General features: G+C 48.1%; 1 protein-coding gene across 1 annotated transcript in view; it reads left to right on the top strand.

Annotated features, from left to right (window-relative positions):
- Positions 1-16,330, top strand: part of TSPOAP1 (TSPO associated protein 1) — a 2,768,302-nt gene that overhangs the window by 1,983,519 nt on the left and 768,453 nt on the right. Inside the window, exon 29 of the mRNA XM_086954028.1 lies at positions 6,291-6,611. Within this exon, the coding sequence (XP_086810154.1) occupies positions 6,291-6,611 (321 nt within the window). The remainder of the gene's footprint in view (positions 1-6,290; positions 6,612-16,330) is intronic.

Here is a 16,330-nt window from a genome sequence, read left to right on the forward strand (position 1 = left end):
GGCTGGATTGCGGGCTCACTCCACTCGGGCCACGGCAACGACAACTGCCCTGGGCCGCGGTGTCCCCCTGCAGGACATCTGTCAGGCAGCCACGTGGGCCTCGCTGCACACGTTCGCAAGACACTACTGCCTGGACAGTCAAGTCCGGAGGGATGGCTTCTTTGGCCGTTCCGTCCTCCAGGACTTTCTGGTGTGATATTGGTTCGCAGACCCACCACCGGGGTTGGTATTGCTGGGGTATCTATTCTAAGGTAAGGAATCTATCACTAACGTGTCTCTTTCAGATGCACAAGTTACTACTTGTGTAACGATATATCTGTAAGAGACATTAGTTAGTGATAGATTCCTTACCGCCCTCCCATCCTCCCCGTTCTGCGAACCGATATTTAGGGTTAAGGTCATCCCCTTTCAGGGCCCTAGTTTCAATGGCACCAGTGTTAGTTCTATCATGGCTCTGCGTATCTGGCGCGGAAAAGCTGTGTTATCAGAACTGACGTCAGCGCACATGGGCGCCGTCTATATACTCCGATGACGTCATCCCGGCGCTCACGACGCCGACGACGGACGCGGAGCCGCAGACGACGCCTACCAGCGCGCAGGGGTATTGCTACGCAAAAATTTCCGGATCCAGTCTGACGCCTGGGGATATTCTAAGGTAAGGAATCTATCACTAACTAATGTCTCTTACAGATATATCGTTACACAAGTAGTAACTTGTGCTTTAGGGCCAGTTACCCCTACCCCAGTGAGAATAACAACACAAAGAGTGATCAGTCCAAACATCGCTGGAGTTTGTCACTTGGTACAGCGGTCCAAGTATGATTTGCTCAGTGGACATTGTCACCATTGAGACACTGGCCCGTGTCACTGTAAGCCATAGCTTATTTTCCATTAATCAAAGGCTCTTGCCTGTACTTGCCCAAGTTAGTGGAACTTACAAGCAAAGTGGCAATAAACATGCCACTGTCACAGACAACGACAGCCTGAGTGCGAGTTCTGACTAGGCCAGAACCCCCTTCAGAGCCCAGGGTTAACCCAAATAATCCCTTGGGAGCTGTACTGACACGTGTACTGGTGCTAGGGGGAACAGTTGCCTCAAGGGTAGTGATAGTTGCTTCTTTGATATTTGCCTTAGGACAGTTAAGCATCCCTGTGCTCCCTTATCAACAAATTGTACAATCCCTCTTAGTCCTGTACCTTGCTTCCATGAAGCCAGTCTTCCAGAGCATTAATACCATTGTCTATGAAATCGACCCAGTCTTGAGTGTGTGCCTTCTGGGAATCCTTGAACTTAACTCTGTACTGTTCCGTGGTTAAGACAAACCCATCTATGAGGGGACTCTTTAAGAATTAATAATTATCAGCATCCTCGTCTCTAACAGTGAGGAGCTTGTCTCTACCTTTGTTAGCAAAGAAGAGCCACAGGATAGCTCCCCACAGCCCTTGAGGGACCTTCTTTACTTTACAGGCCTGATATAGAGAAGTGATCCATTTATGGACATCATCCCTCTCCTGGTAAGGAGGGACTATCCTGCTTAGGCTCTTAGTATCAAAGGAGGATTCCCTGAGTCTAGGTACACTAGTGCTGCCACCATTGGACTGTGGTACCAAATTGTTCCTAGCCCTCTGGACTTCCAGGGTCTCTTTTTCAAGGGCCAACTAGACTTGCTTGAGCTTAAGTCTGATTCGCTCAATGGGGAAGTCACGGTTGTAGTTTTCAAGAAGAAGGACCCTTTCCAGAGGACCCTGAAGAAACCCAGTGGAAGATGGAAGGTCGGAGAATCACCCCCGGAACCAGGATACCTACACCAGAGAAGCTGGGTGCATATGTGCGATGTGGCGTCGAAAACAGCTGTATACCACAATAGAGGACTACAGTGAATATGTCACTGGCAAAGAAGTTAAAAGAGTCCGGTGGAATCCAAGGGTGAATTCAGGGTGAATTCCTAAAGAGGAGTACCTGCAAGCAGAGGGGGCAGAGTCTATGCCATTCGGGAGTTCCCAGGAAGCATGGAAGACAAAATATCACATATGACACAAGAGTTGACTGTGACCTTTTCGCTACAGCTGAGAAGACCAGGTGACGATGTGGAAGACTAGGAGCCGTTCACGAGCTGTCCCACGTCGGAAGTCGAGAACCAGGGATTCGGTGTCTAGCGGGAGCACTAACAAGCCTTGGCAGCAGCAACAGACATGGAAAACGAAGAAGATGCAGTGTCAGAACCAGCAAGGTCCAAGGGACTTGTTAAAAGCAGTAGAGTCAGAGCATGCCTGAGCAAGCAGGGGAGCCCACTGGAGTCAAAGAAGACCTTCAAGAGGACCCACAGGCTGAAGGCACCGGAGTCGCAAGAGGACCTTGAGCAGTTTACCAAAGATGCAGGCCCACGGTGCAAAGAATGCGATGAGGACGAAGATCTTGGCAGGAAAAGATGCTGGAGGCTGGAGCTTCTTGGAGCCCAAAGATCTCTGGAGAAGAGAGTCAACAAGCATTGGCAATGGCAAGTCATCGCTGTGCACAGAGGTACTGTTCCTGCGGTTCCGACGAGGGATATTGTCCTCAAACTCGGTGAGAAGACAGTGCAGGCCTCATGGGTGTTGCAGATCCACCAGCTGTGTTGCTGGTCCTTTCGAAGTCCAGAGGACGTCTGGAGCAGCAGACCGGTCAGCTTGGATGTTGTCCCTGCAGATGCAGGGGAGTGACTCCTTCACTACAAGGGCAAGTCCTTTGGGTGTCTTGAATGTTCACAGACCTGGAGAAGAACTTGAATGAAGCACAGGCACAGGCGATGCAGAAGACTGGCAGGACGACGAGACCAGGAGCAGCAGGAGTCTTCCTGATACATTCTCGGTTCCCAAAGCGAAGTCCAGTGAAGTACAAAGTTCCCAGACGGTTGAATATGAGGTGGTTTCAGATATGAGATCTGAATCTCGTTCCACGACGAATCTGAAGAGCAACCCACAGGTAAGCCCTTAAATACCCAAAGGAAATGGTTGGGATGATTCAGGGGTTCCTCCCAGAGGAGCAGCTGGACAGAGTGGAGGATACTCCCATGTCCTTTGTGCAGTTTTGCCCCAGAGTGGGAGCCAACAGTTCCCTGAACTGATTCCAACTGTAGTATGCAAGGAGGGCACCAAATGTTCCCTTCAAACAGACTGGTGGCACTGGCAAGTGCCCCCAGCCCAATACACTAAGGCGTCATCTCCCTGTGACAGGAAACCTATTGTTCTACTTTCCCCTGCTCGAGCCTGGCTCAGTAGCAGAAGGGCAGAATTGTGTCTGGTCAGCAGCAGCAGTAGCTTGCTGTTACACCCTGAAATGGTCATAGTTGTTCCGCATTGAACGTATCCATCGCCAGTTAGAAATAATCATGTGCCTGCTTATGTTTATTATCGCATATTGCCTCCCAGACCACTGTCATAAGCGAAGAATTATTATTCCTTCTAATTTTGTGGCAGAATTTTAACTAAGCTCCTAAGCTATTTAGGTTCTGTCGTTTAAGTCTGAACTCAAGTCGGATTTGTGCCGGTGAAGAATGTCGCAGAAGATTAAACAGGCGTCGGTAGGTCCCTGTCACTAGCTTATCTATGGTGTTGACAGCACAAGCTCTTATGGTCTCTACTCAATATGCACGAGTTGGCACATGTTTAACTGACATAATTTTTTAATAGGTGGTTAAGGGGAAGCCCTTTTAAGTTATTCTGAAGTATGGAAAATGCAGCAATTAATGAGTGGTTTCTTCTCTATAGTGCAGCGCACTGGTTTTTACCCGTGCCCCTAGCTTCTATTATAACACCCAGATATCTATATTCAGTGACCGATTCAAATACAGTACCTTCCATTCTCAATTTTGGTCTTGCAGTCAACCCTCTGGTCATCAGCATTGTATTTGCCTTTTTTAAGTTAATCTTTAGGCCATGAGTAGAAGCGTACTGGTCACTTTCATTAATTAATCTCTGCAGACCCACCTTTTTATAGCTTATTAAAACAATATCGTCGGCATAAAGTAAATGTGAAACATTAAAACCTGTCACAGTCGGAGAATGAGAATTAATTTCACTAAGCCTTGATGAAATCCCAGCTAAATACAAGTTAAATAAGGTTGGGGCCAAAACACACCCCTGCTTCAGCCCGTCCCTTATCACCATTTTTTTTTTACAAAACTGTGCCTTGGCCAAACCTTACTCTCATCCAAGTATTATTATATAGCTATTGTATCGCTTTCAACAAACTCGATCAGATTCCCATTTTCGTTAATTTGTTCCAAAGAATATTTCTGTGCACTGTGTTAAAAGCTGAGCTAAAATCAATAAAACATAAGAGAAGGTTCATCTTGCAGCTTCTGGCCATTTCCATTATAAGAACTAGCATTTGAATATTAATAACCGTCCCCATGCCTTTAATAAACCCTGTTTGATTTTTTGGGAGTAAATTACTGGCAGCAACCCAAGCTGTGAGTTCTGTTAGCAGATACTTAGCAAAAAACTTTGCTTTGCAATCCATTAAAGCTATAAGCCTATAGTTAGCAGGATCTGAGACTTGACCAACTTTGTAAATCGGAGCCAAAATTGAACCCCTCCAGTTGTCTGGGACTTCTTCCTTCCATAAAACATGATTGAACAAGTTTGACAAGTTATTTGCCCAATATTGTGGATTTTCTTTAAATAGTGCTTGAGGGAGGCCATTTGGCCCTGGTGCACTACTCAGGATGCAATGTCAGACCTGTAGTCACAGTTTGAGTGGTCTCTCATGAGTGGCGTAATCGATGCTTCAGCCCATGGGAGACCCTTGGTGTACCTATGCCCTGGATACCTCAGTACCATATACTAGGGACTTAGAAGGGTACAACAGTAGCCAATTTGGAAGGTACCAAAGTACTTACCATAGTCCAATTTAAGAAGAGGGCACAGTGACTGGGTCCTGATTAGCAGGATCCCAGTCAGACTAGTCCGAAATAGAATGACACCAGGGGCGGTAACCATGAAAGCAGATCCTACTTTCCTTCATCTATACAAATTGATGTTTTATTATTATACATGTAGTCTTCTATTGTGCAGGCCTCTGTCAATATTTTTCTCCAACAAATAATACTTCTGGAAGGGGCTATCAATCCAATATACATCCTATTTGTCTCAAGTAGATGATGTGGTAGGGTAGGTGGCATATTCCAACATACCTATTCGATTCCATTGATAATAAGAGCAATCTTTTCTATGTGAGGAGGCCTGCTAAGCGTCTAGGCAACTATAGTGGCAAGATCACTCCTATTTTCCAGTGTCCACCAATAGTAGTTAAGTTATGCAGGGCCAAGTTTTTGCTGGTAAAGCTGCACTGCTTAACGATGTGCTCTGGCACTGCGAGACAGTAGGTTATAAATTTAGAGTTGGCGAATCTGCAAGAGTATTTACCAGGACCATTGATAAAGAAAAAAAATATAACTTTTTTTTTCTTCACTTTGCATATTTTCTAATCTTTCATTTTAGTTGTTATCGTAATATGAATCAAATCAATGTATCCTCTGACAGTCCCTTCCTCAAGTTTTTAGGTTGAGCCTGTGCAGCGCATGCACTGCTCTGCTAGCCATGCTGTATTGGAGTATGTACTTGAAGGCCCGGCCACTCTCCAACCAGATTTGTCATTGACTTGTTTCATTTTCCTTCTTAAATGCTGGCTTCTGATTCGGTATTAGGCTTGTTACTTCCTCTTTAGTACCGCCTTGTCTTCATTTGTAACCTCCCATGAGGACTGGCCCTTTTACAAGTTGTTACATGGTACCTCTTCTTTAGTCTACATACGCTATTTTCTTTAATGAGTTCCTCTTATTGCAGGAGGGTCTTTCGTGCGCAGTTTTGACCACCGGCTTGTTGATTTAACTCGTAGTAAACGGGGAGCTCTTCAGGAGCCATGGGAGAAAGAAGGGGGCAACTCATCCATGCATTCAAGCATTTGGAATGTAATAGGTCTTACATGTGCAAGAGTTTGTTTTTGTAATTGACAATGCCTTTGATTTATGTTTCAAAAACAAAACATAAATAAAAGACATTGTCATTTACAATGCCAATAGGTCAAATTCGCGTAAATGCGAGACCTATTGCATTGCAGACACTTGTTTTAAAAGTCCTTGCTCCAAAGCGAGGGATATTCGAACAAGTATTGAACTGTATAAAATGCCCATCTAACCATTTTGTTCTCTAACATGATAGGTTGTAGGCAACATTTATTTTACTATGTACTGTTGTTTCTCTGGAAAACAGAAAGAAGGAAAACATTAAAATATGTTTTTTTTTCCCAGCAGGAGTTGCCTTTATTTGGATGCTCAGAGTGGAATAGCCAAACAACATTGAGTGAATTTGAACCGAAAAAGGAAGGATTTAATGCCTGGAGTTCTGAGACGCAGACCAAGAATGGAATTTCCAATGCAAATCAGTTTGAGAAAGAAAAAGTCAGTGACAGGTGCTTGAGTTCTGAAACTGCACTGTCTGAATGCGGCAGGGACCATATCAACAAAGCAGGTTTCAGGGGAGGTTCTGTCCAAGAGTTCCTAGAGCTTTCCAGTGATGAGAAAGTAAATGCAGTGGACAGTTTTACGTGGCAAATGACGGATGAAGTGGAGGTTTGTGTTACTATGTAGTACTAGTAGAGGAAATTGGCTCCCTTTCATATTTTTTTTCCATCTTTTAGTTTCTAATATTGTTCTTTCTTCAGTTTTCTTTTTGTGTAACAATAAATACCACAAGTGCAGTGTTCACAGACATTCTCACCTTTCATTAACAGTGTTTAGTCCATCACATTGCTCTCCTAACCATATCCTATTTCTCGTCCATGTATCCGTATCTACCCCATTATTGCCACCATCTCATGCTCATTAAGCAGTTCCAGAGGACTGCACACCCAAAGTGGTATGTGCCCCTGTAGGAGAGTAGGGTCTGCAATCCCATGATCACCCAGATTTTTTGCTTTTGTTTCACTGGTTTACGACTTTCTCTGGCTGTGGGCCTGCTAATCAGACCCACAGCCTGGCTGTTCTCTTTCTAAATTACGACATGTACCCTAGGTGCATTTACCAATTGGTACTGGGCCACCTTATCAGACCCTGTAACTCAGGGCATAGGTGTACCCAGGGCCGCCAGGGGCTGCAGCATGTATTATGCCACCCCTGGCTGGCCTCCTAAATTTGACACAACTGGCTGCGTGACAGCTGGGGCGAAGTCGTGTAAACACACTTCGCTTTAGATATAGTAGCCCTATATCTAACCATACAATGGACACTCGAGTTCCTATCAGTCACTCCTATGGCAGGCCTTGACAATCCTGAAGGCAGAGTGCATGGGCTTGTGTGAACTAGGCTCTGGCCCGAGCCGAGCCCGGTTGCAGCTTGCGGAATCAAGACCCAATGGCTGTTCCATGATAACGCGTACCATATCGGTAACTTCGGTGTCGCGTTATCAAGACATGTCGAGTAAGGTGTCATACGAATCGGGATGCTGCCCTCTCACCAACTCTGGCGACGAGGTTAGCATTCCGCCCTTCTAGAGGGACACGACATGTACGTAACTGTGAACCCCGGTTAAAGTTAACTAAAGCCTCAGCTCCACAAAATGGATGCTGCCACCACAGACACGAGTCTGACCTCCTGCTGCTGGGAGTCCTTCCAGCGAGGAGAGCTTGGACAAAGGGTTTCCTGTCGAGGGCGGTGTTCGCACCGTCCCAGACAGGGTTTGTGTATTCTGGGTAGGTAGGGCTTTTGCGAGAAGGTGACTGCGGAGTGGCACCCCGGTGCTCACTACGCATCTGCCGGTTAGAACCAGTTCCAGGGGCGACAGCCCTGGCCTGGGGAAAGTCCGGCAGGGGAGAGGGGTGTAACTACCCCCCTTCCTGGTCCCACCCTTAGGGCAGGACCTAGTCATGTACCCACCCCTTTCTTTAGAATAAAGGCCGGAGCGGGGACCCTTCCAAATTAGATCATCTTTGATTCAAGAACTACTTTCTACGAAAGGACATTCAAGACTCTTCTCAAGATTTCTCCCTTGTGACTAAGGAGTAGTCACCCTGCATCAGCGGGCACCATCTAAGAACTCTGCGGTTTGCTGTAAGTCCTTCCTCAAGGAATCCGACGGCCCAGCTCGACGAGAACCGGCTTCCCTGGCACCTCTGACCTCTACCCACGTCATCAGCTCAGCTGTGATCTGTGGGTGCGACGAGACCTCGAGGGACCGGCCATCATCAAAACCTGCACGCTTTCTTAACCAGCACGACCATCGAGGTAACTCTCTGGTGAATGCTCTGGGGTCCGAGAAGCCCCGACCCTGAGCCGCTCCAGCACCGAAGTGCAGTCTCCCAGCATCTCCACGATCTGCGTGGGGCCCTTCTGCTCGCTGCTCAGCACGTTGTCTGGTCACTAGCCGCTGGCTTGTGCCCTTCTGTGACGACATCCGGAAATCAACACTGCCGGTCTGGTTGCTCCAGACTGGCCCTTGCTTCCATCTTTTCGAGAAGCACCCCGGACCCTCCTGGTCCACTCAAGACGCCATCTTAGGCCCACCACGTGGCCCTGAGATTTGCCAAGGCTTGTTGCCCCATCCTGGGCCCAGCGACGCCGACAGCATCATACTTCGTGGGACAGCTCGCACCTCCACCGTGGTCGCCGACAACGCCTCCTGGTCCGTGAGACTGCTGAGCCTAGCGTCGCCCACTCACCTGGTCGAGGTGACGGCCAACCGGTGCCTTCCTTGGTACCCTCTGACTACTGGCTAGTAGTACGAACTTGGTCCCCTCTGCTTTCAGGTATCATCGATCTCTGATCCAGGCTTGGATCTCTACGAACTATTCATCACTGGTCGCCGGCCAGCAACTCCTTTTCTTCCGGCTCCTGGCTCGTCAGCGAAGACCCCGACGCCTGTAAGACTTGTGCAGCCGCAGCCCTCGTGGCTAGGTAACTCGGCATTTCGGTGCCTGCATAGCCTCTTTACTCTAGGGTCCCGAGTCCCTCGCTTCCGACTTGCCTTATCGGGTCCACCCGAGACCTTAACCTTTCCGTGTCCTCGGACACTTGTTTTAACTGTGCACTTGAAGTATTTGCTAAAGAGATTTGTTTTGTGCTTAGTACCCTGTCCTCATAAAGAGTACAGGGCTGTTGTGATTCTTAATAAATATACTGTTTATTTTCATAACACTTGTGTGGTGTCCTTTCACTGGGTGTTCAAGGGGTACATGTGTGGTAAACAGCTGGCTTAACGCGCCCTCTCGAGTCTTTAGCCTTAGACTGCTCGTATCCACGCTACTAGGATAGCTGGTCTATAGGTTGACTTACAACCAAACACCATAAGCGGTCACTAGAATAGCGAACGTTGCATATCGGGCCAACTTCTCACAGCCCCTAGATCTGAATCCAGGTATATCATGTGTGTCCAGTGGCGTAGCAAGGTCAGGTAGTTCCTGGTGCTGAAACTTTCTTGTCCCCCCCGCCCCGGCTTGACAAAATGGCAAAAATATGTGTTTGAAACACATATTTTTAGCATTTTGTCACCCCCCTCAGTGATGACACGTCACCCCGAGCTTGACAAAATGGCAAAAATATGTCTTTAAAACACATATTTTTGCCATTTTTTTCACCCCCCTCAGTGGTAAAACCTGGGGCGGCCCGCACCCATCGCACTCCCCTTCCTACGCCACTGTGTCTGTCATCATCCGCTAGGTTTGGATATCCTCTTGGGCACTACCATCCGTACCAACCATTGCTAGATGACGTTCCTCAGCCACCGAGCATTCACGTGCGTCCCCCACATCACTGCGAAATAGCGGGGCCCCCTGGGTGTGTCCAACGTATAATGATTCTGCGTTTTACTAACACGCTCTAATACCAGTGACACAAATGTGTATCTTATTTTCCCTTTTTTGGTCTCGCCTGGCGAAAGCAGCGCATGCGTTGCTCTCGCCATCGAGAGGACCTTTTGCAATCGATTCTGCCAAAGCCTTACATGCACTCGCAGGGATGGACAAAGATGGCTGCTCTCACCATTTGTCCAAACCTAACAGCATGCGCGTCCATGTAAGGACAGTGGACAGCCGCCGCCATCTTGATAAACACCTGTGCTTTCACTTTAAACACGGCGTGCTTTCACTTTAAACACAGTTTAAAGTGAAAGCACGCCCCCATGCGCGCGCACTGCGTGCCAGCGCGGCCGATCTCCCTTGTTCTTGTTGTCATGACTCGGGCTCCCTTAAACAAATAAGGTAATGCCATCTATATTTACAAGTTTAGGACGGGGCTTAGAATTTTCGGTAATGAAGCGCTGCCACGGTCCACCCTCTAAATCCTGAACTCCATGGCACGTTGTTGGCGTCTCCAGAGAGTCGCAGTGGGAGGGAAAGGTAGCGCTGCCATGGTCCACCCACTAAGTCCTGAACTCCATGACACGTTGTTGACGACTCCAGGGAGTCTCAGTGGGAGGGAAAGCTAGTGCTGCCATGGTCCACCCACTGAATCCTGAACTACATGACACGTTTCAGGCGTCTCCAGGGAGTCGTAGTGGGAGGGAAAGCTAACGGGCTGAATAAAACCTTTCACCTCGGTTACAAGCCCTAGGAGAGTACAGCCCTGTCTGCACTGGTCACAGATCAAGAAGCGGAAACATAATCTCGAGGAGGGAGAAAGCACCGTCCGGCCCTCTCCTCCGAGGCCAGCCATCAATAGACGACATTGCCCGGCGCCGTCCACTTAACCACCCCACCCTCATCCCTAATGCGCCGCAAGCTTTCCTGTTCTTCTGTACTATGCGCAAGCCTGCCCTGCCTTCAGAATACACAGTCGGCTTCCAGTGAGGAAGGATTGATACATAATTCAGATCTCCTTTCTAAATGGGATTACTATATTACAGTATTTGCACCCCACATTAAAACATATGGTTCTGCTTGATAGGTGCAAGTGTAGAAGAGTAAGTGGCTGTAGCTAAAGGTGTGCATTTATACACACGACTGCACTATATACTCATGGACTTCAGTGCAGAGGAGCACCTGCTCTTCGGTACTTCTGACACAGCTCTTTCCCTCTCTGGTTACTGGAACAAAAGGCAAACAAGGCTCTCTATGAGACACATTTCTGTATTTTCCACGCCGTGCCTTAACCCTGACCAGGGGAATGAAGGGTGTCAAGGGTCCTCAGGTGGGACAAGGGGTCCACCCCGTGGTGTTATCAGGGGTCAAATGGTAAATGATGTTGCAACCGCTACCCTTGCCATTTTGGTGAACAGGTGTTTTTGTGTTTAATTCTGACTCTTTAAAGCTATGATGAAAAGATGATATCATGTATGTTTCCTGTACCTTTAAAATGGGGGGACATAACTTTAACAGATTATTTGTTGTGCAAGTGTCTCAACCTTACATTTGCTTCTCTAAATGTACCCACTGGGAAGGGAGACACAGACCACCTCTGTGTTTAGCAGGGTGCTAAGGGAGACACAGACCACCTCTGTGTTTACAGGGTGCTGACGTGCTATGTGCATTGAACGTTATGAAAGTGATTGCGACTTATTCTTACTAAGTTCCAAACCCATCGTTTCTTGAATAAAATATCAAAGCAGTACCTACAAGGGAAAGTGAGATTAACATTAAACAGCCTGCCATCAAAATTATTTGATTCTGTAGGCCTGTCATACAAAACCAGCCATTGGTGGGTCATTATTGCTTTCTTAAGGCCAATGCATGCATAGAATAGCATATGGTTGCCTTAAAGATCTCCACCAGCAGAACGTATCAGAAAAAGCAGTTCACGCACATAACATGCACCCGCCCCGCTCTACAGATGGAAAGACTGACTCAAACCAATTATTTTAACAAAATGGGATCCAAATGTGTAAAAGAGCTGTGATCAGCAGGTCACAGATTACCGAACTAACGGCTCGCTTTGTTACATTCCTGACTCAGGCCACCTCTCGCCTGCCTTCCCAGCCTGGAGCGCAGCCTCTAAACAAGGCGCCCAGAGGCTGCCTGCCCTGCGTGGGTCAGTAGAGGTGTCTGCGCACTTTAACCCCCTCCCTTTCTCCTATTCTTTCTCTCTCTGTTACTTTCATTGCTTGCTATCGTTCTCCTTTTCTCTCTCCGTTCCTCTCACTTTCTGTCCCTCTCCGTTTCTCCTCTTTCTGTTACTCTCACCTCTTTCTTTCCCTCCCCATCATGCCATCTCCCTCCACTCGCCTTCCTCAACTCTTTCTCTCTTCTCACGTGTTCTCTTCATTACTTGCTTTACTTGCTAGTCCTCTTCTTTCTATATTCTTCTGTCGGTCTCCTTTTTATTTTGGGTGTCCTTTTCACCCTCTATGTCCCACACTTCTATGACACTCTCTTTGTCATCTTTCCTCTCCACCCTCTTCCCTCTTCTTCTCTCTCCATTTCAAAGTGTGCTATTTCTCATCCAGGGGATGCTCATCAATAGTCATAATCTATTAATAATCCCTGCCCATATGCGGGATCCGGGAGCATATAGAAAATACATATATACACATATATATGCATATGTGAAAACATATACATGCAGCCTAAAATGTTCCAACATGGCAAAAATGCCGAAAATGACATAGGTTTGCATTGTAGTACCCATACCCTCCTCACCCATAAGGAAAAGAGGAAGCACTAAACAGTTGTCATACAACAATGCTTTATTGCCATAAAGAAAGCTTAAAGCTTGTAATTGCAGGCAGTTGCCTGTAGGCTACAGTAGAGTAATAAGAAACAAAGAAAAACTGACACCTTGCCTTTAAGGCATTAGAGTTAGGGTACTGTGCCTTTAAGACCTGCAGAAGACCCCTTGCTCCCATGATGCACTACAGGTGACAGTTAGATCAGTTCTTTTTTCTGGCTCCTTCTGTGAGGATCCTGGAGTTTGAGCTCTTCAGTTTTTTGACTGCAAGTGATTTATTTAAGTTTTTTCTCACAAAACTCGACATTTTCTGACTCCTTTAGGCTTATTCTACTGATTTTTTTTGGTTTTGCCAAAGTTTTTTTCCAGTCAGAATGCCGGCTTTATTTAAGAAATGGCCTTCCTGTCACAAGAAGATGGCACTGGCAGACCAACACTCTGTGTGTATTGTGTGTCTTCCATCTTCACACAATCCTGACCAGTTTTACCATTTCCAGACGTTTTCCAGGCAGACTCTGCGCAACAGGGAATGCATTAAGCTTCATGCCCAGCTGGAGAAGGACAGAAACCATCATGGACGTGACCATGGAGACTTCAGAGCACCTTCTTCAAGTAAGCAACACCGAAAACTGCGACATTCCACCGCTCCTGAGTCCAGAAAGAAGAAGGTGACGAGAGATTCGCCGTCGAGATCGCCGTCAATGAGGCTGAGACACTCTTCAGCGTCGAGGGACAGATCGTCATCTCGCCGTAGAGATTCTCCGCCGCATGCCAGTAAGTCTGTGTCGAGGCACAGCACTTCGTGCTCAAAGACTGTGGGTCCAGAGAGACCTGAAAAAATTCTCGACGACGTCGAGACACTCTCCGCCGCCCTCAAGGGTGTAGGCTTGAGAGTCACGACGGCAGACATCACGCTGCAAGTGGGCTTGTCGACGTAGAGAGCGTCGTCGAGGTCCCATCATTAGACGCTGAGAAGTTCGACGTCATGAGAGATCGACGTCGAGATCCCCACATTGCCGTCGAAGGTCGACGCCAAGGTCTCCGCATTGCCGTAGGCGGTCGACGTCGAGACCACCACCAAGAGCAGGCACATCGTCGCTGATGGTAAAGCAGATCTCATCGACTTTGAGGTATTCGACGTCGAGGGAGAAAAATGCAGAGGCCAAGGAGGAGACCCGGCGTGAGTCGATGTCAAGATCCAGATCGTCTTCTGGAGCCCAGTCATCATCCCCAGGGCTGCATATTGTACATATTTCACCAGACAAATCTCCTAGAGCTGGAGAGAAGTGGGCCTTTGGTCTGTCACCTCGATGGCTGCAGGATGTCGGGACAGCTGACAGCAGAAGTCCGGGCTCAGACTACTCTCGAACATACTCTCCATCCTGGACCTCTCCTGATAGAAGTGCTCCTTCTAGACCCTCCAAGCCTCCCCCCAGAAGACCAAGATCGCCTTCCACACACCGATCATTGTCCAGGGGTCATCACAGCTCTCATCACAAACGTCCCCATAAGGGAAGACGCACACGATCATCCTCCTGGTCTTCTACCACGAAGTCCTCTGTCCGGGACTATTCGCCCTTGTTCTCATCGACTCCTTCATCACGGGTGTCTCCCATCGATGACAGCGCAACTTTCTCAGACGTTCTGGGTAGGGGAGCAAAGAAGTTGAACATCACTTTGCATACTCCTATAATTCCCACCTCAATCATATTTGACACTTTACACCATCGCACAGCTCCTAGACCGCTGCTTCCTTTGGTGCCAGGTTTGACCACGCTCCTTACTCCTGCTACGGTGGGGTCCGTCCCATCCAGAATTGCTAAGAAGTATAAGGCTCCAGCCCACGATCCCTTGTTTCTTAGAGCTGATCCTCCCAGCAGACTCCGTCATTGTGGCAGCAGCCATGAGGACATACTCAGCATCCTCGTCCTCTTCTGTTCCTCCAGAAAAGGACAGTAAACAGATGGACTCCTATGGAAGAAAAATGTGCAATACTTCTACGTCATCCATGAAGATTGCGAGTGCCTCAGCCCTCCAGGGGTGGTGTGACAGAACTCTTTTGGACTCCCTGGCGAGGTTTACCGAAAAGCTGCCCTAAGAAGATCGGCAGGACTTCAACAAAATTCTGCAAGAGGGTGGGCTAGTAGCCAATCAAGTCATAAGCGCGGCAGCGGACGCCTCAGATCTCGCCGCTCATGGCTACTCACATGGCATCTGTTTGCGGCGCTCAGCCTGGCTGCGCCTACCTGGCCTCAACCCCGATGCACAGAAGAAGATCCTGAACCTTCCTTTTAACGGCTCCTCCTTATTCGGGTCTCATGCCGATAAGATGAAGGCCGAGCTGGATACAGTCAAGGCTGTTGGTCATGAGAAACGGAAGGAGTTCCCAAACGTTTTCGACAGGGCGACAAACGACCCCTCAATGGTCCTCCCAGAGCCAGCAGAGGTCCCAATTTAAGCAAAAGCTCCCTGGAAGAGGAAGGGGGAACTAAAAGCAACAACAGTCCACCTCTAAGCAACCTCCCAAGCAGTGAGTCATTGCTTCCTCCGCAACCGTTCTCCACTCCGGTAGGAGGGAGTATCGTTTTTCACCTGGAAGAGTGGAAAACCATAACAAAAGACAGATGGGTGCTAAAGATTGTGCAGCATGGTTACTTGCTGAGGTTCAAGTCTCCCCCTCCGCAAGTGCCCCTGCAATTGAAGCTCCTTCCTCAACAACAAAGTCGGCTGTTACAGGACGAAGTATCTATCCTCCTCTCCAAGAGGGCCATAGAAGAGGTCCCACCTCTCCAAAGAAACCAGGGGGTATACTCACGATACTTCCTAGTCCAAAAATGAGGAGTAGGTAAAGAGTACAGACCTATCCTCGATCTGCGCCTGCAGAACAGGTTTATAAGAAAAGAGAAATTTCGAATGCTAGCCCTGCACCAAATCTTTCCGCATCTTCACCAGGGAGACTGGATGTGTTCCATCGACCTGCAGCACGCCAACTTTCACATTCCTGTTTCAGTGAAACATTGCAAATTTCTCAGATTTCAGGTTTCTCACCAGCACTATCAGTACCGGGTGCTTCCGGTCGGGCTCAAATCCGCCCCACTGATATTCTCCCAAGTGCATGGCGGTGGTGGCTGCCTTCTATCACAGGCGGAAAATCTTTGTCTATCCCTATCTAGACAACTGGCTCCTGAAAAGTTCCACACCTGCACTACTCCAGAGCCATCTCTCTTACTGAATCAACCTGCTGCATTCCTTTGGGTTGCAAGTCAACTACAAAAATTCGGTCCTCAATCCTACGCAAGAGATACATTATCTGGGCACCTCCCTGGACTCCGCATAGGCAAGCGTGTGTCCTTCGGAGGAGAGTTCCACACTCTTTTCGACTCTACACGTCCCACAGCCAGGCAAGGGTCTTCACTGCTGGGATCGATGGCCTCATGCATATACATTGTGCCCAATGCAAGACTTCACATGCGGCCTCTACAACACCTCCTCCTGCAAGGGGTCCTTTTTCATCAGATACCCCTGGCCCAGACAGTGGTTACAGATGCCTCACTGCAGGGTTGGGGAGCTCATATGGGCCAGCTTCAGGTACAAGGTCTATGGTCCGAGACGGAGAGAAGTTATCACATCAACTTCTTGGAACTAAGGACGGTCCATCTTGCTCTCTAATTCCTGTACCCGTCCCCTCAGTCCAGCCA

The sequence above is a fragment of the Lissotriton vulgaris genome, chromosome 2_1 (genome assembly GCF_964263255.1).
Source record: "Lissotriton vulgaris chromosome 2_1, aLisVul1.2, whole genome shotgun sequence".
Lineage (NCBI taxonomy): Eukaryota > Metazoa > Chordata > Amphibia > Caudata > Salamandridae > Lissotriton > Lissotriton vulgaris.